Below are 27,525 nucleotides of genomic sequence, written 5' to 3'. Positions count from 1 at the left end.
GGGTTCTTGTGCATGTGCTGCCACCACGTGGCCCTGAAGGGTAGATGCTGAGAATGAGAGAATGTGCGTACTTACATGAAGAAGGCACCTTCCTGAATCCAAAAACCAAAGCCTCATTCTCAATGCATCAGGCTGCAAGTGGGACAAGGAGGTTCAGGTGACTGAATGCAACTCCTTTCAAAATGATTACGGTGATACCGACACATCCCTGCAGTTAGAAAGCTAGCTTCTCAGGGACAATGGTACTAGCCTTGCCATCTCCCTGATAGGCTAGTTTTCTGTGTGTGAGGAACTGTTTCATATGGAAGGATGCCCCATCGTACGAGCCTCTACTGGCTGTCTGAAGTGGCACAGTCCATGTCCCCCATAAATCTGAACAGAAGAGCGGTGATTCTTGAATGCTTCGTACCCACCTGGATGTTCCTCTGCAAGGTGGTCCATTTGTGCAGCTGGATGCCAGCAGATACCTTGCATGGTTCAGTCTGTCAAAGGCAAAAGCACCCTGGGATCACCAAAATAACCTAACAGAAATTTAGCTGTCGGTTCTCCTTCTGAGATACATGCAGAGGGTCCAGCAACTAAATATCCCAGAGTCTGGACCATTCGACAGTACTGGCCCCGACTTGGTGGAACGCTCTGTCACAAGAGACTAGGGCCCTGTAGGACTTGACATCTTTCCGCAGGGCCTGCAAGACAGAGCTGTTCTGCCTGGCCTTTGGTTTGGACTCAGTCTGACCCTTCTGTTTCCCTCCCCTTACGATTTTGATCTACGGGCTACTTTTAAAATGAGGCTGCATTTTAAATTGCATTTTAACCTGTATTTTAAATTGTGTCCCCCCCCCCCATTATGTTTTTACTGTAATTTTACTGGTGTTAGCCACCCTGAGCCGGGACCTGGCCGAGGAGGGCGGGGTATAAAAAATATTATTATTATTGTTATTATTATTATTAGGGCAGCGGGAGCCTGCGGGTGCCCAAGCCACTGCGTCACTCCCAGGAGAGATGCGTGGCTCGGGCACACTGCAGGCCCCATGGTGAGTGCCACCTGGCATTTTGTCACCCCCCTCAGTGGAGACACCCGGGGCGGCCCGTACCCACTCCCCCCCCTTCCTCCACCCCAGCTGAGAGGTTATATGAGAGCTATCACAGGTAAGGAGCAAGCTTGCTTTCTCCTGCTCTGGAGGGTAGGACTCGAACCCATGGCTTCAAGTTACAAAAAAGGAGATTCCAACTAAAAATCAGTGGCGTACAAATTATTATTATTATTATTAAATATATCTTTATTAATTTAAAATAAATACATTTATGAGAAAACAGACGTACATATAAGTAAACAAACATACAGCCAAACAAACAAATAACAGGAAAATCAAACAAACCACCACACTATAAGATAAAAAGGTAAAAGTAAAGGGACCCCTGACCATTAGGTCCAGTCGTGGCCGACTCTGGGGTTGCAGCGCTCATCTCGCTTTACTGCCCGAGGGAGCCGGCGTACAGCTTCCGGGTCATGTGGCCAGCCTGACTAAGCCGCTTCTGGCGAACCAGAGCAGCGCACGGAAACGCCGTTTACCTTCCCGCTGGAGCGGTACCTATTTATCTACTTGCCCTTGGACATGCTTTCGAACTGCTAGGTTGGCAGGAGCAGGGACCGAGCAACGGGAGCTCACCCCGTCGCGGGAATTCGAACCGCCGACCTTCTGATCGGCAAGTCCTAGGCTCTGTGGTTTAACCCACAGCGCCACCCATGTCACAAGAAGATTAATATAATTATCATCATATATACTCCTGATACTGAACACAATTATAAAACTTATAGAGAAAGTTAAAACTGACTTCTAATTAACCTCACTGTACTTTGGACGAGATGACTGGACAGTGTTCTCGAAGCTACCAGCATGAGTTTGACCAAACTGTGGGAGGCAGTGGAAGACAGAAGTGCCTGGCGTGCTCTGGTCCAGGGGGTCACAAAGAGTCAGACACGACTAAACGACTAAAACAACAACAACTTTATCTATCCATTACTTTATACCGCAGTTATATATATGTGTGTGTGTGTAATTATTATTATCATCAGCAAAGCATGAAACTCTTAATCTCAGGATCGGTTTGAGCGGCACATTGGGGTTGGACTAGATGACTTTTGGGTCCCTTCCAACTCTACAATTCTATGATTTTATGAAAACCAATATTCATTTCAACACCCTGCAAAAAAAAAATCCACAGAACTCAAGCAACCTCCAGCTAGATCAGGGGCAAAACACAAATGGTTATCCACATTTATTTCCTTGGTTTCTGTCCTTGCTCCTAAGTTTGTCCTTGCATAGTTACATGTGGCCTCCTCTTATTATCAAGATCGCTTTGTATTTTGTCTATCTTTGCTAACCAACGGTTATTTGGCTTCGATGTGGCTTATTCACTCAGGCTCTTATCACACTGCTCTCTAAATGTGCCATGGGTCAATTTCTGTTTTGCCATCTGCCTTTGCACACAAGGTAGGCTCGCTTACCTATATTATTTGGAACGATCTGCTTTTGGGCCGACAGTTAAATGATGCCCAGGGAAGTGAATTGTGGGGGATAAGCCATGGGAGTGTGGTTAATGCAAGTTTGGTTACCTTCTGCAACTGAGGAGCACTCTTATTTTCCTTTTTTTTTAAATATAAATTTTTATTCATTTTAACGTATCATTTTCAACACTAATTAAACATAATTTTACATCTTATACAGTTTTTTTACCTCCATCAATCACATCTGAAAATTTTCCAATCTAATCACTTAGTATACATTTCTTACTTTCACTACATTTAAATCTCATAACTAATATCTCTCTTCTTTTCCTCTTTTACAATGTTTCGTATATTTCTCCTTACAAAACTTCTTGTAGTCCTGCTAGCGTAGTTTGTTGATTACAGTTGCTCTTCAAATAGTTTGTATATTTCTTCCAATCTTCTGTGAATCTCTGGTCCCGCAGGTTTCAAATCCTTCCTGTCATTTTGTCCAATTCTGCGTAGTCCATAATTTTGTCTGCCATTCTTCTTTCATCGGAATTTCTTCTTGCTTCCATTTTTGGGCTAACAATACTCTTGCCATTGTTGTTGCATATAAAAACAATTTAACATCTTGTCTATTGATATCCTCGCCTATAATACTTGGCACTCTTATTTTCCAACCCAGGTAAGGAACATTTTTCAGTGCAAGGGCCACATACTGTTGTAGAGAACTTTCCAGGGGCCACATTCCAGGGGCCCGCAGGCTCAAAGGCTAAAGTAAAAACTAAGAGAGATAATTAAAAAATAAATAAAAACGAATGTTTTACCAAGGATGTTATTTTTATTTCTTTTTTTATAAAGTTTTTATTAAAAATTTCAACATAACATTTTATCAAAAGATATATCATCCTTAGTCCCCCCCCATTTCCCCCTCTCCCCTCCCAAGAAAGAACCCACCCCCCTCCACCACCCCGATTTCCCTCAGAACCAAGAAAGAAGAACCAAGTAAACTCTCTATGAAAATGATGTATAGATGGTATATATCACCGGTTAAATTGGCAAAAATGTATAAAAATGAAAAGAAAGAGTGTTGGAGGTGTGAAGTGGAAAGTATGTTTTACCATATGTGGTGGGATTGCAAAAAGGTAAAAGTCTACTGGGAAATGATATATAATGAGTTGAAGAAAATGTTGAAAACAACTTTTGCAAAAAAAAACCCCAGAAAACTTTCTACTAGACATTTTAGGTCAAGATATACGGAAAGAAAAGAGGGCTCTATTTATGCATGCCACTACAGCTGCGAGAATGTTGATTGCACAAAATTGGAGGACTGGAGAAATACCAACGAAAGAACAATGGCAAGAGAAGTTGATGAACTATGCAGAGCTGGCAAAAACAACAGGCAGACTACGAGAAAAAGACAACAGTGACTTTGAAAAAGAATGGGAACCATTTATATTATATCTGCAGAAACAAAGAAAGTCTATAGACTTGATGGCAGGATTTAAATAAACATTCACATCATTAGGATTAGAAAATGTGTAGACGATAGGGAAATAATATGGTGGACTTATTTTTATGTTTTTAGGTTAGATGTTATTGTATAAGTATACTATTAGTATTTTTTCTTTTAGGAGGTAGCAAGGTGGGTGAATTTTGAATTATGATTCTGGAGGAGACTCTTGAGAGTCCCATGGACTGCAAGAAGATCAGACCTCTCCATTCTGAAGGAAATCAGCCCTGAGTGCTCACTGGAAGGACAGATCCTGAAGCTGAGGCTCCAAGACTTGGGCCACCTCATGAGAAGAGAAGACTCCCTGGAAAAGACCCTGATGTTGGGAAAGATGGAGGGCACAAGGAGAAGGGGACGACAGAGGACGAGATGGTGGGACAGTGTTGGGAAAGATGGAGGGCACAAGGTGAAGGGGACGACGGAGGATGAGATGGTGGGACAGTGTTCTCAAAGCTACCAGCATGAGTTGCGGGAGGCAGTGGAAGACAGGAGGGCCCGGCGTGCTCTGGTCCAGGGGGTCACGAAGAGTCGGACACGACTAAACGACTCAACAACAAGGTGGGTGAAAGGAGAAACAAACCAGAAGCGGAAGTTGGGGGAAGCCTAGGAGGGGAGGGAGGGAGGAATGAATAGAAAATGTTATGGATATGAGATGGATGCAATGAATGAAAAAGAAAACTGAATAAAAATTACCGTATTTTTTGCACCATAACACTCACTTTTTTCCTCCTAGAAAGTAAGGGGAAATGTCTGTGCGTGTTATGGAGCGAATGCCTGCTGGTGGCGGGGGGGATCTGCTGCAGTTGTGAGCAGAGGATCCATGGTTCCCCTTCCTTCCCTCCTCCGTGGTTACAAAGCATGGATCCGCATGGATCCTCAGGATTTTTGCATTGGGCTACTCCAAACTCACTGTCAGATCACATGTCTGTGGCCACAGCATAAAGCACAAAAATCATATATCCACTATTTCATGTAGAATATTTTTTTCTTGTTTTCCTCCTCTAAAAACTATGTGTGTGTTATGGTCTGGTGCGTGTTATAGAGCGAAAAATACGATATATTTTTTTTAAAAAGAACCGATTAAACTCTGACCCATCCCACCTGCCTTTCATGGCAAGCTTCCCAGAGCCCACAGGGAGGTTCAGGCAGTGAGTCTGTGACAGCCTCCCATCTCCTCATCCTGGTGAGGTATGTAGGTCAGTAGTATGAAGCTCTGTTTACGGATGGAAAACTGGAGTGACAGGGACATCTTTGGGCGTTTACTCTTCACGCACGATGTTTACGCTGCCCTTGAGCATCTTTCTCTGCCTGTCTCTCGCTGTTTATTTATGCAGGCGTGTGATCGTTCTCAGTGCAGAATAGAAAGCTGAGGAGAGGCAGCTGTTGATGTGAATGGCACTCCTGCCTTGCCTGGTTAGAGGAACGTGAGGACCTTAAGGACTTGGTTGGATCAGAGTTGTAAAATTTGAAGGGACACCTGAGGGCCATCTAGTCCAACCCCTTGCAACATAGGAATTGAGGCTGTTGCTCAGCAGCATAATAATAATAATAATAATAATAATAATAATAATAATAATAATTTATTATTTATACCATGTCCATCTGGCTGGGTTTCCCCAGCCACCCTGGGCGGCTTCCAAAAAAAATATTAAAATACTGTACTACATCAAACATTAAAAGCCTCCCTAGACATGGCCGCCTTCAGATGTCTTCTAAAGGTCTTGTAGTTGTTGTTCTCTTTGACATCTGGTGGGAGGGCGTTCCACAGGGAGGGCGCCACCACCGAGAAGGCCCTCTGCCTGGTTCCCTGTAACTTGGCTTCTCGCAGTGAGGGAACCGCCAGAAGGCCCTTGGCGCTGGACCTCAGTGTCCGGGCAGAACGATGGGGGTGGAGACGCTCCTTCAGATATACTGGACCGAGGGCGTTTAGGGCTTTAAAGGTCAGCACCAACACTTTGAATTGCGCTCGGAAACGTACAGTGGTGCCTCGCAAGATGAAATTAATCCGTTCCACGAGTCTCTTCGTCTTGCGGTTTTTTCGTCTTGCGAAGCACGGCTATTAGCGGCTTAGCGGCTATTAACGGCTTAGCGGCTATTAACGGCTTAGTGGCTATTAGCGGCTTAGCGGCTATTAACGGCTTAGCGGCTATTAACGGCTTAGCGGCTATTAGCGGCTTAGCGGCTATTAACGGCTTAGCGGCTTTAAGAAAAAGGAAACAAACTCGCAAGAACTCGCAAGACGTTTCGTCTTGCGAAGCAAGCCCATAGGGAAATTCGTCTTGCGGAACGACTCAAAAAACGGAAAACCCTTTCGTCTAGCGAGTTTTTCGTCTTGCGAGGCATTCGTCTTCCGACGCACCACTGTATTGGGAGCCAATGTAGGTCTTTCAAGACACGGCTTGTGTGCAGCAGGACTCAGATTTAGTCCCTACCTAAAAGGACTCCCCAGGATCACAGCAGGAAAGACCCCTTCCGTTCCTGGCACCTCAGACGGCCCCACCAGTAGAAAACCCTTGGCCAATGGTTTGACTCATCCCGATGCAATTTCATGGGACGCAGGTGGTGCTGTGGGTTAAACCACAGAGCCTAGGACTTGCCAATCAGAAGGTTGGCGGTTCGAATCCCCGTGATGGGGTGAGCTCCCGTTGCTCGGTCCCTGCTCCTGCCAACCTAGCAGTTCGAAAGCACATCAAAGTGCAAGTAGATAAATAGGTACCGCTCCGGCGGGAAGGTAAATGGCGTTTCTGTGTGCTGCTGCTGTGGTTCGCCAGAAGCGGCTTAGTCATGCTGGCCACAACATGGAAGCTGTATGCTGGCTCCCTCGGCCAGTAAAGCAAGATGAGCACCGCAACCCTAGAGTCGTCTGTGACTGGACCTAATGGTCAGGGGTCCCTTTACCTTTAATGCAATTTCATATTGACAGATGTGTACATTTTCATTGCCAACTGATATATGCAGCAGCAGCAGCAGCAGCAGCAACAAGAAAATTTTACGATGGGTTTTACAAATGCCACTTGCAAGAACAGTGGTGCCTCGCAAGACGAAATTATTCCGTTCTGCGAGTCTCTTCGTCTTGCGGTTTTTTCGTCTTGCGAAGCACAGCTATTAGCGGCTTAGCGGCTATTAACAGCTTAGCGGCTATTAACGGCTTAGCGGCTATTAACGGCTTAGCGGCTATTAACGGCTTAGCGGCTATTAGCGGCTTAGCGGCTATTAGCGGCTTAGCGGCTATTAATGGCTTAGCGGCTATTAGTGGCTTAGCGGCTATTAACGGCTTAGCGGCTTTAAGAAAAAGGAAACAAACTCGCAAGACGTTTCGTCTTGTGAAGCAAGCCCATAGGGAAATGCGTCTAGCGAAGCACCTCAAAAAACGAAAAACCCTTTCGTCTAGCAAGTTTTTCGTCTTGCGAGGCATTCGTCTTGCGGGGCACCACTGAATTTTTAAGCTTCCCTCCAGCTGTTGGTGTGCATGTGTAAAATACCAGTTAAATGCCCTCATGTCGACCTTTTGAAATGGGTAGGGCCACGAAGATGAATTTACAATTATATATCAACTTTCCTGCATTTTTCATGTCACCTTTAAACAGATGTCTCCTATCCAAAGTGGGTTTCTTTAGTCCTTCGCCCACCAGTTTTCAAATAGCTGCACACATTCAGGAACATATCGCGAAACTGCATACACTTTTTAAACCTCCCCTTCCTGGCACTCACCGCTCTGTCCTCCAGCGCTTTGCTGCTGCTCTCTGTTGTCCAGAATCTGCCACCTGAGGCAGTCTGCCTGATCACAGGGCCGGCTCTCATGGTCTGGCTGCTCCATGTGACTTTTTTTGGGGGGCGGGGGATAGTTAATACGACATGCCCCTTGGCTGCTCTCCTTCTGTGCACTCTCCCCTGATCTTGCCAACTTCACTTGAGAATGGAAGGAACAGAACACTGAAAAAAACAGTACAGTGGTACCTCGGTTCTCAAACATAATCCGTTCCGGAAGTCTTTTCCAAAACCAAAGCCTTCCAAAACCAAGGCCCACTTTCCCATAGAAGGTAATGAAAAATGGATTAATCCATTCCAGACTTTTAAAAGCAACTCATAAAACAGCAATTTAACATGAATTTTACTATCTAGTGAGACCACTGATAAAATGAAAGCAATAAACAATGTACAGTCATACCTCGGGTTACAGACGCTTTGGGTTGCGTGATTTCGGGTTGTGCACTGCACCACACCCAAAAGTACCGGAACGGGTTACTTCTGGGTTTTGGAGCTTGCACATGCACAGAAGTGCTAAATCATGCTTTGCGCATGTGCAGAAGCGCCAAATCGCGACCCGCGCGTGCGCAGACGCGGTACTGAACGTTGCAAACGCTGCGGGTTGCAAACGTGCTTCCCACACGGATCACGCTCACAACCCGAGCATCCACTGTACTGCAGTCACACAAACAATCAATCAGTAGCTGAACTGGGTTCCACACAGTCACAGTCACAAAACAAAAAAGAGCCGCCAAAACAAAAATGCAAAATAAATAGCAAAAACAGACAGACCTCAGTGTAACACTCAAAATGGAAGTGTGGCACTCAAATTGGAAGTGTTACACTCAAAGCAGAGCACGTTCAGCTTCCGGGAGGAAAAAATCACAAACCGGAACACTTACTTGCAGGTTTGCAGTGTTTGGGTTCCAAGTTGTTTGAGTACCAAGGTGTTTGAGAACCAAGGTACCACTGTACTGGCTTTTAGGGTATGTCCCCTAACAGGTTGGGCATTAAAGGTAAAGGGAGCCCTGAATATTAGGTCCAGTTGCAGACAACTCTGGGGTTGCGGGGCTCATCTTGCTTTACTGGCCGAGGGAGCCGGCATACAGCTTCTGGGTCATGTGGCCAGCCTGGCTAAGCCGCTTCTGGCAAACCAGAACAGCACACGGAAACGCCGCTTACCTTCCCGCCAGAGTGGTACCTATTTATCTACTTGCACTTTGACGTGCTTTCGAGCTGCTAGGTTGGCAGGAGCAGGGACCAAGCAATGGGAGCTCGCGAGGATTCGAACCGCCGACCTTCTGATCAGCAAGTCCTAAGCTCTGTGGTTTAACCCACAGTGCCACACACGCCCTAACAGGCTGGGCATTAAGTAACATTAAATAACAGTAGTGACACACGCAAGTCTAGGCAGTGTGCATGGAGGTTCATGGGCTGCCCAGATGACAGGACGCACCCACATCACCGACCTCACAGATGCGGTTCAAAGGAAAGCAGAGCAACATGTTTGGCACCAGTTTGGCGGCAAAAGTCGCAGAAAGGAGGTGTACAAGGCACCATCCAGCCCCAAGGGCCTTCTGGCGGTTCCCTCCCTGAAAGAAGTGAGGTTACAGGGAACCAGGCAGAAGACCTTCTCCGTAGTGGCGCCCACCCTGAGGAATGCCCTCCCATCAGATGTCAAGGAGATAAGTTAACAATACAACCTTTAGATGACATCTGAAAGCAGCCGTGTAAAGGGAAGCTTTTAATGTTTTAGCATGTTTTTATATATGCTGGAAGCCGCCTAGAGTGGCTGGGGCCAAGTCAGATGGGTGGGATACAAATAATAAAATAATAATAATTAAAAGCCTCTCTAGAATCAAGGCCCGTATAGTTAAAGCTCTGGTTTTCCCAGTAGTGATGTATGGAAGTGAGAGCTGGACCATAAAGAAGGCTGATCGCCGAAGAATGGATGCTTTTGAATTATGGTGCTGGAGGAGACTCTTGAGAGTCCCATGGACTGCAAGAAGATCAAACCTATCCATTCTGAAGGAAATCAGCCCTGAGTGCTCACTGGAAGGACAGATCCTGAAGCTGAGGCTCCAATACTTTGGCCACCTCATGAGAAGAGAAGACTCCCTGGAAAAGACCCTGATGTTGGGAAAGATGGAGGGCACAAGGAGAAGGGGACGACAGAGGACGAGATGGTGGGACAGTGTTCTTGAAGCTACCAGCATGAGTCTGACCAAACTGCGGGAGGCAGTGGAAGACAGGAGTGCCTGGCGTGCTCTGGTCCATGGGGTCACGAAGAGTCAGACACGACTAAACAACAGCAACAGAATCAAGTTCTCAGGGCCACTAACAGCAAAAACAAAGGCCAAATTTTAATGCATACAATAAAACTCACAATGTCAAAGCAACATCAAAGCAGTTTGCAGTTCTGATGCCTGACGAGGCAGGACCCGCCTTTGGCCAAGCCAGACAGAGTGTCTTCCCCTAATACTAGATTTTCTCGTTCAAGAGGCATCAAAGACAGTTTTGCATCGTGCTCCCTGGAGTGGTTGCAGTTCTTGCCCCTTTTGCACCCTCTGCCTGCCAACCACGCTTCCTCGCTCGCGGTCGGGGTGGGGAGACGTTTCGCCCGCCTCCCTGGTGTCTGGCTCTTTGCCCCAAACACCTTGACCTAATTTCTCTGCCAACTTGGAAGCCTCCTTGGCACAGGTATGAGATCTGGCTCGCTCAACCGGCTCGGAGCAGCTGCCTTCCCCCAGCTTGAGCTGGGCGGAGCCTGCAGCCCCGTCCGACTCGCCTCCGGGACATAAAAGGAAAGACGGAGGCTCGCGACCTCTTTTGCTCTGCAACGGGGGGTTGCCAGCTACTTTTGCAAAAAAAAAGAGGGAGTCATCTGCAAGCAGTGGCCATGGCTTCCTTGTTCGCGGGCGAGCTGGCCCGCAGCCCCCGCCGCCGAAGAAGCACCAGGACCTGCTGCCAGAGGTGCCTGCCTGCTTTGCCCAGCAACGAGCCAAGGTAAGGGACGGGAGGATATTCGGGGTGGGAGAGGTATCCCCTGCCCCGAGGATGCTGCAAAGATGCTCGCGAGCCACCTGGACCAGCAGCCCACGTGCCCCGACCTGGTTGCCGCCGAGGCCGGAGCGGTGGCTTCACCATTCGGTCCTCTGCGCCTAGCAAACTTGGCTCCGGAGTCGCTCCTGATCGCCTGCCAATAACGGCCGGTTTACACGAGTAGCGCGCGCGCGCGCGTTTTCCTTCGTCCCTTCCCAGCGCCTCTCGGATTGGAAAGCAAAGCCGCGGCTGGTTGAGTTCCCTGCTCTTCTATTCCCATTTTAAGTAATATGGTCCCTTCAGCTCTCTAGTTTTTATTCCCTGTTTTCAAAAAGAACAGCTCACTTCTGTTTTCTAGTTGGGAAACATCTGGTTTCCTCCCCCCCCCCCCCGCGCTCCTTTTATTCCCGGGTTGTTGCGTTTTAAAAATTAGAATAAAAGCTCGCTTCTGTCGCGCGGAGAACATGCAGCCTCAGCCCAAGTTAGCGTTTTACTCCGAAGCAAATCGCGTGCAGCCCAACAATATTTGTTCCAAAATTATTTGTTGCGTTATACTCCACCTCCCTTCCCTGGAGCTCAAAGTGGTCCATGTACATAGGACATTTTATCCTCGCATCCCTGTCTACAGGGTGACTGGCCAAAGGTCACCCAGTAAGCTTCATGGCCGGGTGTGGGGTGGAATTTGAACCCCGGTATCTCCCAGTTCCTAGTCCCCAAACAGATTCCATGTTTGCAAAACTGTAGCCCCTGTTAAGTTTCTCAAATCGAAACGCCCTTGAATCGAATTTTGACCATCCGGAACGTTCGAAGAGATTTGCTCCGGAGCGAGTGTGTCTAGACACGCGGGCGCAAACTCCTCCTTCCGCGGAAGCGTGTTTGGGATGGGGTTCGCCGTAAACCCAAAGCCGCTCCCTGCGAAGTCCAGTTTTGCCAGAGCGCTCAGCATTCAGGGGTGGGGGGGCTTTGAAGAGACCCTAGGAAACAGGGGGAGGTTACTCCCGAGTAAACGCTCTCCTGGGGTTGCTGCTCAGCCGCTTGCAACAGCAGGGCCTGTTCCTGAGTCAAGGCGGTGCAGAAGGGAGCGCGCAAAATCCACTTCTCCGCCTCCGGGGCTTTCCTATTCGCTGCGTCAATTCCTGCTCAAGAGGAAACCCATTTCCAGCTCCAGAGACTTGGAAAGATGCCCTGGGTGGGCGGCAACCGCTCCTTTCTCCCACTGGCCCCGTGCGCTGTCAGTCAGAATCAGTTTCCGTATTCAAATGACAGAATAAACTAGGGTGGGGCTTGGAAAGTTTATTAGCAGCCTGCAGCTGTGAGTCATAAGCTGGGGGAGCAGCAACAGCTGGTTGTCTCTTGGATCTTTGCAACTGAGTTGTTCCTTTTGTCTCTTACAGCAAACCCATGGCCAAGCAAGCCTCTTTTGCCCCGTCCTTGCCCCCTGCAACTACCATCAAGGAGGAGCTGCTGTGCCCCATCTGCTACGAGCCCTTCAAAGACGCCGTCACCCTCCGCTGCGGGCACAACTTTTGCAAAGGCTGCGTCAGCCGGTCCTGGGAGGACCAGGCCCACCATGTCTGCCCGGTGTGCAAGGCAGCCTGCTCCCCAGAGGAGCTCCGCACCAACCACACCCTGGCCAACATCGTGGAGATGTTCCTCTTGCAGGAGAAGAAACAGCAGCAGCAGCAGGGTGAGGCTGGGGAGTCCTCTGCCCGCTGTCCTGTGCACGGAGAAGAAGCCAAGCTCTTCTGCCTGGAGGACAAGGAGCTGGTCTGCTTTGTGTGCCAAAGCTCCAAGCAGCATGTGGACCACAGGATGAAGCCCGTGGCAGAGATGGCCAAGAACTACAGGGTAAGCTCCCCTGGGGGTCTGGATGGTGCGAGAAGGTCCTCTAAAAGTTGGTGGGCTCTCCTTCATTGGAGGTTTCTAAGCAGACTTTAAAGGGACGCGGGTGACGCTGTGGTCTAAACCCCAGAGCCTAGGGCCTGCCGATTAGAAGGTCGGCAGTTCGAATCCCCACGACGGGGTGAGCTCCCGTTGCTCGGTCCCAGCTCCTGCCAACCTAGCAGCTCGAAAGCACATCAAAGTGCAAGTAGATAAATAGGTACCGCTCTGGCAGGAAGGTAAACGGTGTTTCCGTGCGCTGCTCTGGTTCACCAGAAGCGGCTTAGCCATGCTGGCCACATGACCCGGAAGCTGTACACCGGCTTCCTCGGCCAGTAAAGCGAGATGAGCGCTGCAACCCCAGAGTCGTCTGCGACTGGACCTAATGGTCAGGGGGTCCCTTTACCTTCAAAATGCACCTAAAATGCACCTAAAATGGATGTGGGTGGCGTTGTGGGTGGCACTGTGAGTTAAACCACAGAGCCTAGGACTTGCCGATCAGAAGGTCGGTGGTTCGAATCCCCGCGATGAGGTGAGCTCCCGTTGCTCTGTCCCTGCTCCTGCCAACCTAGCAGTTCGAAAGCACATCAAAGTGCAAGTAGATAAATAGGTACCACTCCGGCGGGAAGGTAAACGGCGTTTCCGTGTGCTGCTCTGGTTCGCCAGAAGCAGCTTAGTCATTGCTGGCCACATGACCCGGAAGCTGTATGCCGGCTCCCTCGGCCAGTAAACCGAGATGCGCGCCGCAACCCCAGAGTCGGCCACGACTGGACCTAATGGTCAGGGGTCCCTTTACCTTTAACTTTAAGCAGACCTTTGAATGGCCACCTATCAGGGTTTTTTTTAGTTGTGATTGCAGGGGGCTGGACTAGATAACGTTTGGGGTCCCTTCCGACTCTACAATTCCTGGACACTGTCAGAGGGAGGAGCTGTGTGTGATTTGAGATCAGCCCAGACTGGATGTGGAGAACTTTTGGCCTGCTACAATTCCCAATATCCTTGGCTGTGCTAGCTGAAGTTGGTGGGAGCTGTAGTTCAGTAACGCTTGGAGGCCCAAAGATAGATGGACCAGGAGCATATCATGTTCTACCTTGGCTGCACACAAAGGCTGCTTTATATCTCTGGAACCTCCTTCTGATGGATGTTTAGCAATGCCAGCCTCTGTACCCCCACTTGCCCATCTTTTAGGCCAGACAGCATGTTGCGTCTGAAGGCAGCCCTGTTTAGGGAAGCTTTTAATGTTTAACAGGTTATTGTATTTTTTTAATCTGTTGGAAGCTGCCCAGAGTGGCTGGGGAAACCCAGCCAGATGGGCGGGGTATAAATAATAAAGTATTATTATTATTATTGCGTTTGCCATGGTGGTGATGGGCACCCACTGGCAAGTTCCTCTCCCAGCCACCATAATATTCTCAAACACCACTAGCTGCATAAATTGGGGCTGCCCCACATCAAAGCCTTCTCCTTGCCAATGATTGGGGGTGTAGGAATTTGTTGCATGAGGACTCTGCTTCGTGTGACATGAGTGATGTTTGTTCCTCCCCCGGGAGGTTGTGGACTGTCCTTCCTTGGAGGTTTTTAAGGAGAGGCTGGATGGCCATCTGCCATGTATTATCTAGTTGAAATTCCTGCATTGCAGGGGGTTGGACTAGATGACCCTTGGGGTCCCAACTCTGATATCCCATAGCAAATGAGATGGGGAGGGCTGTAGCCCAGTGACAGAGCAACTGCTTTTCATGCAGAAAGTCACATGTTCGGTGATTTGATACCAGTTAATAATAATAATAATAATAATAAATTTATTATTTATACCCCACCCATCTGGCTGGGTTTCCCCAGCCACTCTGGGCGGCTTCCAACAAAGCACTAAAATACAATAACCTATTAAACATTAAAAGCTTCCCTAAACAGGGCTGCCTCCAGATGTCTTCTAAAAGTCTGCTAGTTGTTCTTCTCTTTGACATCTGGTGGGAGGGCGTTCAACAGGGCGGGTGCCACCACCAAGAAGGCCCTCTGCCTGGTTCCCTGTAACTTGGCTTCTCACAGCGAGAGAACCGCCAGAAGGCCCTCGGCCCTGGACCTCAGTGTCCGGGCAGAACGATGGAGGTGGAGACCCTCCTTCAGGTATACAGGACAGAGGCCGTTCAGGGCTTTAAAGGTCAGCACCAACACTTTGAATTGTGCTCGGAAACGTATGGGGAGCCAATGTAGGTCTTTCAAGACCGGTGTTATGTGGTCCTGACGGCCACTCCCAGTCACCAGTCTGGCTGCCGCATTCTGGATTAGTTGTATTTCTGGGTCACCTTCAAAGGTAGCTCCATGTAGAGCACATTGCAGTAGTCCAAGCAAGAGATAACCAGAGCATGCATCACTCTGGTGAGACAGTTTGCAGGCAGGGAGGGTCTCAGCCTACGTACCGGATGGAGCTGATAAACAGTTAAGCATCTCTAGTTAAGGCTAGGGAAGGAAGACCTTTGTCGGAGAGCCTTTGCCAGTCAGTGCAGACAAGGCTGGGCTAGATTAACAGTCCTGCCTGGAAATGAGAGATGCTGGGGACCTTCTGTATATAAAGCAGTTGTTCTGCAGCTGAAGTAAAGTTCTTCTCTGGACCAGACTGATGGAGTTTAAGGATTTGGGGACTGCTGAGGTGCCAGAAAACATTTCCTAATCCTTTTGCCTGCTGTTGAAGTAAAATACAACTCATCTTGACTATTGCAACACAGGCATATATTCATGCATTAAAAACCCAAACAAACTCACAAATGCTCCCTTATGAAAGCCGAGGACCACAATCACTAAAATGACATGCGCTTTAAAAAAAAAAACTTGCAGAAGTGTTTCTATTTTAATGTTATAACCCGTTTTCCGCCACAACATTCTCCAGGGTGGTTGCAGAAAGACAGCTTTGGTTAGATTGAAAACAGTAGCAACTTGGATCCTGCAACTGTTTCCAGCTTAACGTATCTCGCCATCTGTAATACTTCCTCCAATTCAAAAGTTGGGGAAATGTTCCCAAAATAAAAATGCCCACTTGATGATGGAATGAGATAATGAAGTGGCCAGGCAGTTTCCGAGGGAGAGGGTTTCTAACTACAGAATCAGAGCCCTACTGAATCATCAGGAGATCCACTGAAGTCCCCATTCAGGGTGCTGACTCTTCAGCAGATGACGACTGCATATTTTAAAGCTTTTTCCCTAGAGAACCTATGGCTCTCCAAGCCCCAGTCATGGGGAGATGTACTCCAGCCCGAGAGCAACTGTGTGGACCCACAGAACTTATCTCTGAAAAACTCCATGTGGATGTTGTAGGGCTTGCAAGCTGACTTGCAAAATAAAAATTCGAAATCTCTACAAACCAGATGGAAATCCAGTGTAAAGTGCCAAAATTGCTAAACCTCCATGGGTGGGGCGAACCAGATTTTGTGCCAAGTTTCCTGTTGCTGTGTGAAATGCCAACAATATTGCTTGTTTCAGTTTGGCAAAATTCGTTGGTTCCTGGCTATTTCCCATGTGGGTAGCCTAAAATGTTTTGCACTTTACTGAAAATGAGCCTCAGAACCACCAGTGGTGGGTTGCCCTGATTGTGAGGTGCATATCAAGATAGTAATGCAGACAAGCTTTGCTTTGGAACTGAATGGATTTTGAGTCCCATGGGGAGAGGCTCTGTGAGGCGGTTGTATTGGGTTGCTGTATTGAAAGATGGCTGTTGTGGCTTGGAAGAAAGGATAGTGAGCTTGAGTTGGGTTTTGAAGTGGTGGGAAGGGATGCTGGAGGCTAAAGGAAGCGGTGTGCATTTTGAGTCACACTTTCCCGGCAAAGTTTCCATCTGTCTCTGACACAGTATGAGTTGCTGTGAGTCACCCAGCCTCATGTCTAATTCCAGTCTCCATGGGTTAGGTGGGAGAACTGCATGGTATATAATTCAGTGTGTAAGAATGACAAATTGGGCTTGTGTTTTGGGGAGCACCTCCCCCCATGTTTTGAAGATAATAGTGTGAACCAGAGATCACCAGGGCCATGTGATGTGTTTTGCCCCCAAAGCACTTCTATCTGTCCCCTGAAAGCCCTCTAAGGCACAATGAAAGGTTCATCCAAGGTTTCACTCATGTAGAATATAAGTGTTGTTCTTGAGCTATTAATAATTTGATTCCACATGTCCTAGAAATATTGCATGTTTCTTGAGATTTTGCATGTAGTGGAAAGCTTGGTGTGCATGCTTCATCTGACCCCTTGTGCTCAAAACAGCAACACCTTTCCTGTAAGGGACGCGGGTGGCACTGTGGGTTAAACCACAGAGCCTAGGACTTGCTCGGTCCCTGCTCCTGCCAACCTAGCAGTTTGAAAGCATGTCAAATTGCAAGTAGATAAATAGGTACCACTCCTAAACGGCGTTTCCGTGCGCTGCTCTGGTTCGCCAGAAGCGGCTTAGTCATGCTGGCCACATGACCCGGAAGCTGTACACCAGCTCCCTCAGCCAGTAAAGCGAGATGTGCACCACAACCCCAGAGTTGGCCACGACTGGACCTAATGGTCAGGGGTCCCTTTATTTAAGGCCAATGTGATGATGCCTGACCACTCATAGTGGTGGGAGTTTGTATTGCAAGCCACACTTGTGGGTCCCTGTTCTGTCTCTATCCATTCATGTCATCTCATAGTCCAACCCCCTGCAATGCTAAAGCATCCATGACAGATGGCCATCCAACCTCTGCTTAAAAACCTCCAAGGAAGATGAGTCTACCACTTCTGAGGGAGCGTGAAGATGAGCTGTCTGTAGTTGTTGTATGTTTTTTGAAGATTTGTGAGTGTTCTGTGACAGAAGTGCAGCCAACTACTGCTAGGGACTGCATTTCAGGAGAGTTAATTCTGTATTGTAATAATGAAGTTTCCCTTTTCCTAGAAATAGGAAACATGCAATATAAGATGTTAAGCTCTTTCTTCTCTGCCTTAATTCCAGGCTAAGTGCAAAGACATGGAAAGCTCCCTGCAGGACAAGGTGCAAGAATTTGGAAGAATAAAGTCTGATTACAGGCTCATTGCAAACCACAACAAGGTGAGCATCTGACTCTGAGCTCCCAATTGTGCAGCGCACTGTTCTAGGGCACACCTCCAAGCACTTTATTTATCCAGGAGATACCTTCCCTTCCACGATGGTTGTGTGTGGCTATGGATTGGGAGGGACAAGTGACCTGTTCAAGTGGCCTTCTCTGCTCTGTACTGTGAAGATATTTTATATTTTTATGTTCTGAACCACCCTGTGATCGATGACTGGCAGTGGTGTGGGATGTGAGACACAAGAGCAGTCAAGTACAACATTCCTAGAGAGAACATGTTTACACAGGGGGAGGAATGTTTGTCCAGCCAGCAGGTAAACTTCCTGTTTCCTTCCTTCTGGGCTGGGACAGACTTCCTCTGCATGGGACTAGAGGTGGGCGTGGCCTCACCTGTGCAGGTAATGACAAAAGCACAGGGCAGGGCAGCCTTCTTTTTGATTACATGCATTGAAGAAGCAACATCAGCTTAGCCAAAGATGCTCTCTTGGCCTTCAGCTCAGAGAGGACAAAGGGACTGTCTCCTTATGAGATAGTTTCTAGGCGTATGTTACTTTTCTAAGCTAAGTCTGCCTTCTGGTCCGATTGTGAACAGAATGTGAGTGAGTGAGCTCTTTTTATACTTTTATAGAAGACTGTGTCATGTCTTATCTTTTATGAGGGAATAAGGGGAAATTACCAGAACAGTTATTATAGAGGCTTTAGTGAGCCTGAGCAAATGTATCTGCCGTGAGTTTAAAAAGGGGAATGTCACTCTGCTAAATTGTGAACTTGTTTATAAAGTTGGAAAGGCTATAATCAAACAATATATCCTCTCCTGCATCCCCGAACATTCCCACAAGTGGCTACCCAGGGTTTCAGGCAGTGGGCATTCCCAACCTTGCCTGTAATTGCTTGGAATATAACCTGGGACTTTTTGCATACCAAGCCTGTGCTCTACCACTGAGCTATGGCCTTCCCCAACTCTGGCTGAAGCTATTTCTGCCACTGCCGCAGTAGCTCAAGAGAAGCTCTGATGTGAAAGGTCTCTTTTGCACATTGCGTTGTGTTGTGCTACAGTGGTGTAAACTCTTAGAACTATTTAATAATAATAATAATAATAATAATAATAATAATAATAATAATAATGAAATTTTATTTATATCCCACCCTCCCCAGCCAAAGCCAGGCTCAGAGCAGTTAACAACAGTAAAAATAACACAGTTTACATAAAATCACAATCAATTAATTGAAATGCATTCTAAAATCAATTCATTCTAAAATCAATTCAGAGTCCAATTAATGGCAACCATTGGGCTAGAGTTCTGTGAGGATTACCAAAGGAGGGGGTCAGACTGTGCCACGGCCAAAGGCTTGGTGGAACAGCTCTGTCTTGCAGGCCCTGCAGAAAGATATCAAGTCCCGCAGGGCCCTAATCTCTTGTGTTAGAGCGTTCCACCAGATCGGGGCCATGGCCAAAAAGGCTCTGGCTCTGGTTGGGGCCAGCCTAACCTCCCTGTGGCCCGGGATCTGAAAGATGTTTTTATTTGAAGACCGTAAGGTCCTCCATGGGACATACCAGGAGAGGCGGTCCCGTAGGTACGAGGGTCCCAGGCAGTATAGGGCTTTAAAGGTTAAAACCAGCAACTTAAACCTGATCCTGTCCTGCACCAGGAGCCAGTGCAGCTGGTATAGTCCTAAGAGTCCTAAGCACCTTACTGATTCCCACTTACAAGATCTCTGTTATGGCTTGCGCCTCTTATTCTGCAGAACTGTCCTGCATTTGAAGCTACACCCTTGCTTTATTTTGTCTTTCTTATTCTCCCCTGCTACCTGTCTTCAGGAAGAAACTGCTAGATTGGAGAAGGAGATTAAAAAGCAGTTTGAACAACTGCACAAGTTCCTGCAGGATGAGGAGAAGACTATGCTGGAAGAGTTGCGGGAGGAGGCCCAGAAGAAGCAAGACCTGATTGAAGACAAAATCAGGAAGCTATCGGAAGAAAGCAATGTCTTGGTGCAGGAAGTTGGCCAGCTACATGCTGACCTGAAGGAGGATGACGTTTCCTTCCTCAAGGTAAGGCTGGTGGGCATCTGGCTCCATATCCCAAATGAAATGGGAAGATTTCTTCCTTCTGTACCCCCCCCCCAAAAAAACCCCCTAGTCCTCCGAACGATGCCTCTGATTCTGAAGACTTGGTAGGATGGTGTACAGCCCTTCCCCAAACCCCCTTGAAACTTTTAATAGAGTTTCTCAGTAATGGTTTCTTCTCTGATTCCACCTTCCTTCTTTTTCTTACAGAAACACAAAAACCGGAAACGCAGGTTTGTTGTCATTTATTAGATTTCTTACCTACTGTGAAGGAAATAAAAAGGTAAAGGTAAAGGGACCCCTGACCATTAGGTCCAGTCGTGACCGACTCTGGGGTTGCGGCGCTCATCTCGCTTTACTGGCCGAGGGAGCCGGCGTACAGCTTCCGGGTCATGTGGCCAGCATGACTAAGCCGCTTCTGGCGAACCAGAGCAGCACATGGAAACGCTGTTTACCTTCCCGCCGGAGCGGTACCTATTTATCTACTTGCACTTTGACGTGCTTTGGAACTTCTAGGTTGGCAGGAGCAGGGACCGAGCAACGGGAGCTCACCCAGTCGCGGGGATTCGAACCGCCAACCTTCTGATAGGCAAGTCCTAGGCTCTGTGGTTTAACCTGCAGTGCCACCTGAAGGAAATTGCCTGTTTTTAAAACTAAGAATCCTGTATGTGGTTGACTTGGGGATTATGGCATTAATACGTTCCCTCATAGTTTTGCCTGTCAGGAGAAACAAATTGAAAGGTGTCACAAATTAATTAACGGAGGTTTGGATGTTTGTGGATTAAAATGCAGAACAGGAAGTAACTTCAAGGCTTTAATTAGCCCACAACTTGCATTGACATTCAGATCAAGGTGGGTCTCAGAATACAAGGAACACACATGCTGGCACTTCTTATGTCTTCCAGCCAATCTAACATATGTAGATAGAAGGGACAGCTCAGTGTGAGGGAAAGCAGGATGCAATTAGCCTGTTTTGTTCTACTGTACGTAGTTGCTCAGTTTGGGTAATTGCTCTGTATGCATGTAATCAGTCATATGTTTAACTCCCCCCCCCATAACAACAACAACAACAATAACTCCATTGTTTTAAAACAACCCATTTGTTTGCATGAATGGGTTCCATCTTCCTTTTGTACTGAATGCAGAAGTTATTCTCAGAACACCACACACAATGGAAAAGTGTGTGTGTGTGTGTTTATTTGGACTATTTTATAATCTGCACCGTCAGCACAATCATGGTGGGTCCCCGGATGTTGTTGAACTACAACTCCCATCACCCCTAGCTAGCAAGGCCGGAGCTCAGGGATGATGGGAGTTGTAGTCCAACAACATCTGGGGACCCACAGGTTGAGAACCGCTGAAGGGCAGCTAACAGAAATGTAATAAAAACAATACACAAATTAAAATAGCAAAAACTTAGGAACATCCCCTCCCTCCAAGAATGGTTAAAGGTTTTTTAAAACCCAAAGATTGTAGATTCTGGGATCTTTAAAACCTGGGGAAAGAAATGCATAAATGATAGTAATGAGGGTGCCAGTGAAACCAGCTTGGGAAGGACGTTCCCATAGGTAAGGAGTCAGCACGGAAAACGCTTTTTCTGCAGTCACCACCTGCTGCTTCTCAAGATAGCAGAGGCCCCCAGAGAAATCTCAGATTTCTGAGCATTGAAGCACCCCTGGAGAAGTGATAAGCGTATGTTTTTAAACATGCAACAAAGAAGGCTCTAATCTTTTTTTTATAAAATTGATTTGAGCTTCCCACAAATCCTAACTGGGGGGGGGGGAGAGTGTAGGTATGAGATAGGAAGATGGTTGATTTGCAGTCTTTTGAACATTTGCGTGATCCTAGACATTTGCATTCAGAAGGCTTGGGATTGGTCCGTCTGTAAGATGCTTGTTTTTTCTAAAATTGGGTCCCCCTTGCTCACCTCTTTGTGTGTCTGAATTGTGTTTCCTAGAATTGCCTGGACAGTAGAACAGCCAGAAGCAATTCCACCAGGGACTCTGATAGAAGTCACCAAGTATTTGGATTCTTTGCAGTATAATGTATGGAAGAAGATGCTGAATATCATCAAAGTTGGTAGGTTTCTTAGATGCCAGGAGAAAAGGAATCTGTGACACTTCAGCTAATGTTTTTTGACTCCAACTCCCAGCTGATGGAAGCTGTAGGTCAGCAATACCTAGATGAATAAATGTCACTTCATCCCTTCCGTAGAACACATTGAGGTGGTTTATTGCAAGTACAGTAGTGGTGATAATTCCATAATGCCCTTTCCTATAAAAAAAACAAGTTCCTCTCGTAATGAAAGGATGCATGGAATAAAACCCCTGTAATATTCCACCCCTGCTTGTCCTGACTGTACTGAAATATAAACTCCAAATGGAGGAGAATCATCCTTATTTGGGTACAGTGGTACCTCGGGTTACATACGCTTCAGGTTACAGACTCCGCTAACCCAGGAATAGTGTTTCAGGTTAAGAACTTTGCTTCAGGATAAGAACAGAAATCGGGCTCCGGCGGCACGGCGGCAGCAGGAGGCCCCATTAGCTAAAGTCGTGCTTCAGGTTAAGAACAGTTTCAGGTTAAGAACAGACCTCTGGAACGAATTAAGTACTTAACCCGAGGTACCACTGTACAATGAAAACTGGTTGGGCGTGTATTAATAGGTGCTCAGTTTGCATGCTTTATTCTAAGCAAATCCTCAACTACTGGCACAGAATGTTGTGACAGGATGTGGGTATGTTACTTTTTAGTGGTGCTCTGTAATATATATTTTACCCCTGAATTGGTTCCTAGGATAACAAGTGACAGAAGTACTCCTGAATTGCACCTGTTTTTGTGGGTGAAGATTTTTCACACCTGAATGAATTATTATGTCACACTTAATAATAATATTTTTTTTATTTGTACCCCGTCCTCCCTGGCCGGAGCTGGGCTCAGAACAGCTAACATCATATAAATAATACAATATGCATAAAAACAAGCAATCAATAGATTAAAATGCATCCCAAAATTAATTCAAATAAATTAAAATTAAAACTGAACAAATGATAATCCTCAGGTTAAAATTGAAAGTGGTTAAATTCCAGCCAGCATATTGTGGCAAAAGGCACTGTTCCTTCAGTGTATAGTTATGGGTGAAATCGCTGATAACAGCGATTAATAAGAGTTAGGGAATAGTCTCACTTCTTGCTCTTTTATCCAGAAGAAGACAGTGGGCAGCACTGAGGAGAGATTAATGACAGGTTGGGCACAAATTAAGCAATGTTTGAGTTTTGTCTTTTTTTAAAAGCAGCTTTGGGGTGTGTGGAGCCAAGAACAGAGGTGCCAAGGAATGTGGGCACATGCATATGTTAAGAGCCACAGAGGCGTGAACTGCAGTGGAAAGTTGCATTTCCACTCCGAAATCTCCTCTACAGTGCTGAGTATTGTTTGGTAAGCAGCAGCTTATTGTAGCCATCAGAGGGCAGCAGTGCATGGGTATTCTACATCAGCCTGCAGCAGCCTGGTATCTTCCAGATGTTTTGGATAACCCCCATCAGTTCCAGCCAGCACAGCCATGCTAATGGAAGTTGGGAGTTCAAAACATCCAGTATTCGTCTTTTTCTTTCATTTTGAAGAAGGGTGCTGACATTTCACAACACTATTCAGAGTATGTGGGCAGAAGCTTGCAAGTGAATTGAAAACAATACATGTCCCAGGCCTCCGTTCTATGTAGTAGGCTGACATGGCTTCTCAAGAACAAGTTTACTCGTGAGGAAATATCCATACACTATGCCTGCTGCCTTGTTTTATTCTCTCCTGGCTTTTGTGTGCTAGGAGGTGTCTAGGAGGGGACAAACTGGAATAGTACAGTTGTGAGGTAGATGCTGACTTAATGGTATTTTTTACCCACCCTTCATCCTAAAATTCCTGGGTGAGTTACAACAATATAATTATTCCTGCATTGCAGGAGGTTGGGCTGGCTGATCCTTGGAGTCCCTTCGGACTCTACAAATATTTTATTCTATTAATTATTAACCTCTTATCAACCTAAAAACTTACAGTTGCTGGAAGGCAGTTATAAATATGAATATGTAACCTAGTAAATTGGAAATAAGGCATACAAATTATGCCTTATTTTTCCGTGTATAAGACACCCCCTATTTTTGGGGACTCCAAATTAAGAAAACACCCCTCAGCACTACCCATGTATAAGACGAGCCCCAATTTTAAACCTAATTTTTTGGTTAAAACCCCCTAGTCTTATACACAGAAAAATACGGTACCTTACTGAGAGTGAATGTGTATTTATTAATTCACTATAATTAATTATGAGCATAGAGACTGAACATCTTTCCCTAAGAGAGCCAGAACACATATTGAGAAGCAATGAACCAGAGGATACTCCTGCTGGAGCCAGTATCCAATGAACACATCCCATCGGCACAAAAATTTCAATTTGTTTAACAGGACTTCCCCAATCTCCTTCCATTGTAATGTGCTCCATGCTCGCCCAAAATCTGTTCTGGAGTTTTGGGGGAGCTGTAGAACACATTGGGAAGGGGAGAGAGGAGAAGGGGGAAAGTCCCATTGCACAAGCAGAAATCCTTGCACTGATGGGACACATTACTTAGCACTACTTTGGGTACAAGCCATAGCTTTGCTAGATTAAAAAGTTATCCAGTGAGAATGCCTAGCTGAAATTTGGAGTGGGAGAGACAGAGCAATACAGGGGTCAGCATTTTATTTTTGCTGCCACCCTTTTTGGGGTAGTAATCCTCTTCCCGCCTGTATTAAGTTTTGCCCCTATACCTCCAAGGCAATAAATGCCAATATTTGTTGTTGTTGTTTAGTTGTTTAGTCGTGTCTGACTCTTCATGACCCCCTGGACCAGAGCACGCCAGGCACTCCTGTCTTCCACTGCCTCCTGCAGTTTGGTCAGACTCATGTTTGTAGCTTCGAGAACACTGTCCCACCATCTTGTCCTCTGTCGTCCCCTTCTTCTTGTGCCCTCAATCTTTCCCAACATCAGGGTCTTTTCCAGGGAGTCTTCTCTTCTCATGAGGTGGCCAAAGTACTGGAGCCTCAGCTTCACGATCTGTCCTTCCAGTGAGCACTCAGGGCTGATTTCCTTAAGAATGGATAGGTTTGATCTTCTTGCAGTCCATGGGACTCTCAAGAGTCTCCTCCAGCACCATAATTCAAAAGCATCAATTCTTCGGCGATCAGCCTTCTTTATGGTCCAGCTTTCACTTCCATACATCACTACTGGGAAAACCAGAGCTTTAACTATACGGACCTTTGTTGGCAAGGTGATGTCTCTGCTTTTTAAGATGCTTTCTAGGTTTGTCATTGCATGCCCCTCCCCATTTAAACTGGTCATGTCTTATGAGACAGTGAAAATGAAGGGAGTGGATTCAGTTCAGTCCTAATCAGTACCCGCCCCGGCTCAACTTGTCTAGAATTTGGTTTCTAACAAGTTGCCAGCCCACTGCCTATAGCCACGTTCAAGTACATTTGTTTCCAGCATCTGACTTTATGCCTTTGTAAATGGAAGTTCCAATCTGGCTTCCATCCTTGCTATTTTGCAGCAGGCAAGTCTGTTTTTGACTTGACTTGGTTTGTCTTTTAAATTCCCTCTTGTCATATTCCTCATACTTAACGATTGTCTCCTTTTGCAGTCCCGTTCAGCTTTGATCCCAATACAGCTGAGAGTTGGCTGGAAGTTTCGGATGATCTCACCAGCATTAACACCTGCAACTACAAGCTGGTGGTGGAAGTCCCTGAACGCTTCTCCATGGGCATGCCCTGTGTCCTGGGCTCCAAGAGCTACTCCAAAGGGACTCACATTTGGGAGGTCGATATTGGCAGCATTGAGTACTGGTACATCGGGGTGGCCAGTAAGTCCTGTGGCCACTACTGGAGCTTTGGCTGTGATTCCCGATTGGGGCTTGGCTACATGTACCGCATGCAGGGTACTAGGAGCAAGAAAAGCCAGTCCTTCCAGGCCGTCCTGTCAGAGACCGGGCGCAGGAAGAACCTCAAGAGAGTGCGAGTGGAGCTGGACTGTGACGAAGGGGAGCTCTCCTTCTACGACACTGAGCAGAAGAGCCACATCTACACGTTCCATGACAAGTTTGGAGAAGTCTTTCCGTACTTCTGCATCTGCAGCGTACATGCCGGGTCACCACCTGAGCCATTCAAGATCTGCCCGCTTCAGATTCATATCAAGAAAGACTATCCAAACTGAGCTTGTGTTCGGTTTATCCCTCCCTGCGCACCCACACATCCTTCCAGAAGCTTGCCTATCCTACCTAACCAACACTGAGGCAGTAAAGAGAACTTAGACTATTCTTCAATGTTTATGATATGGAGACATTCCCAGCAAGGCCAGGAGAAGTGGCGGTCTTAAGCTGCGGTTTTGGGGTTGCCATTCAGATTTAATCCACTCCGGAAGTTCTACACAATCCTCCTTGTGAACAGAAAAGGGCGCAAGAGCAGCTGTCTAAGGAGAAATCCCTTTATGTGCAGATAAATAGGGGAGGGAGGGTTACTTGAGCTGCCCAGTTAAAATGTGTGTTTGTGTAAGGGGCTGTGTTTTATTCACAGTGCAATCCACGCCCCAACAAATTAATGCAGGGACTTGGCTTGAGCATGACAGCACATGTATGAGATGAATCTAGCATGCTGCTGCCTGCGCTCTGAGGTAGTAGCTATGAGAAGGGAGGCGGCAGGCAGGCTGTCATTTTAATGGGGTGAAGGGAGGAATACTGCAAAATGGCTTTCTTGCTGCCTAACCATCTGGCAGAAGCCTATCCCTGTTCCTCCTCTCTAGAGCAGCAGAGGCGGCTGTAATTAAGCCCTCATCATCAAACCATCTCCTACTCTGCACGAAAGATTTATAGGGGCTTGGGAAAGGGCTTGAAATAGACAAGGCGGGCCCTGATTGGCTCTGATCTGTCAGCATGATGTCACCATCACCCAATCAGAAGATACCACCTCCCCACTGAGCATGTGTTGGAAGTCTAGCCGGGGAATTAACCCTTTTATGGCTCTCAGCTTTGGAGATTTCTGGTTACTTCCTATTTCCTGGCATAGTTGAGAGGGTAAATCTGTAACTGTCCCTTATCTCCCCATCCCCAAAGCATTGCTGTACCTTTTTTTAAAAAAAGCTGCATGGCAGGCAGGTATTTCATCATATGAAGTTTCCTACCCAACCCAATATGAGTGATGGCTTGTTTGGAGTAGGAAAAGCAGCCCCTCCCAAAAGCAAAACAAATTGTGACACTTTGTTTGCAGCACCAGAGCTTGAGGAAGATGCTGTATAACTGATGGGGAGCCTTTTTGGCTCACCCACGCACCCCTGCTCTGCAGGTGGGTGGTGCTACTCATCTGTCAAAGTTGGCCTGCAGGGAAATAGTGACCAAGCTGGATTGAGTTTCTAATCTGTCAGCTGATGGACCAGGGAGTTCAATCCAGCTCTCCACATCTGATCCTGGATGTTGCGCATGTGGCATAGGCGCCGACTCCATGGGGCCTGAGGGGGCCCGAGCCCCCTCAAAAATTCATTTGGGGGGGCTCTGCCCCCCAATAATTTAAGAAAATTATTAGTTCGGCCTCATTACGCCCCCCCGGCGATTCTCTGCCAGCCGCTTCATTCCGCTTCCACGTGCCTCGGATAGAAGGTGACGCGCGCCACTACCTTCTGTCGCCTCCGTCACCATTTATGGGGAAAAGCAGGAGGAGGAGACCG

At 47.0% G+C, this 27,525-nt stretch overlaps 1 protein-coding gene across 1 annotated transcript; it reads left to right on the top strand.

Moving 5' to 3' along the window:
- The first annotated feature begins 10,502 nt into the window (after positions 1-10,502).
- TRIM35 (tripartite motif containing 35) lies at positions 10,503-27,204 on the top strand. Its single transcript, XM_028725257.2, has 7 exons — positions 10,503-10,757; positions 12,188-12,641; positions 17,629-17,724; positions 19,545-19,775; positions 20,001-20,023; positions 21,748-21,869; positions 25,454-27,204. The coding sequence occupies exons 1-7, from the start codon at positions 10,651-10,653 to the stop codon at positions 26,020-26,022; spliced, it is 1,602 nt and encodes a 533-aa protein (XP_028581090.2). The 5' UTR covers positions 10,503-10,650; the 3' UTR covers positions 26,023-27,204.
- Positions 27,205-27,525: the final 321 nt, after the last annotated feature.

Source organism: Podarcis muralis, chromosome 3, assembly GCF_964188315.1.
Source record: "Podarcis muralis chromosome 3, rPodMur119.hap1.1, whole genome shotgun sequence".
In the NCBI taxonomy this organism is placed as follows: Eukaryota; Metazoa; Chordata; class Lepidosauria; order Squamata; family Lacertidae; genus Podarcis; species Podarcis muralis.
The sequence above is the reverse complement of the archived record's forward strand: the minus strand, read 5'-3'. Positions and strand labels throughout refer to the sequence as shown.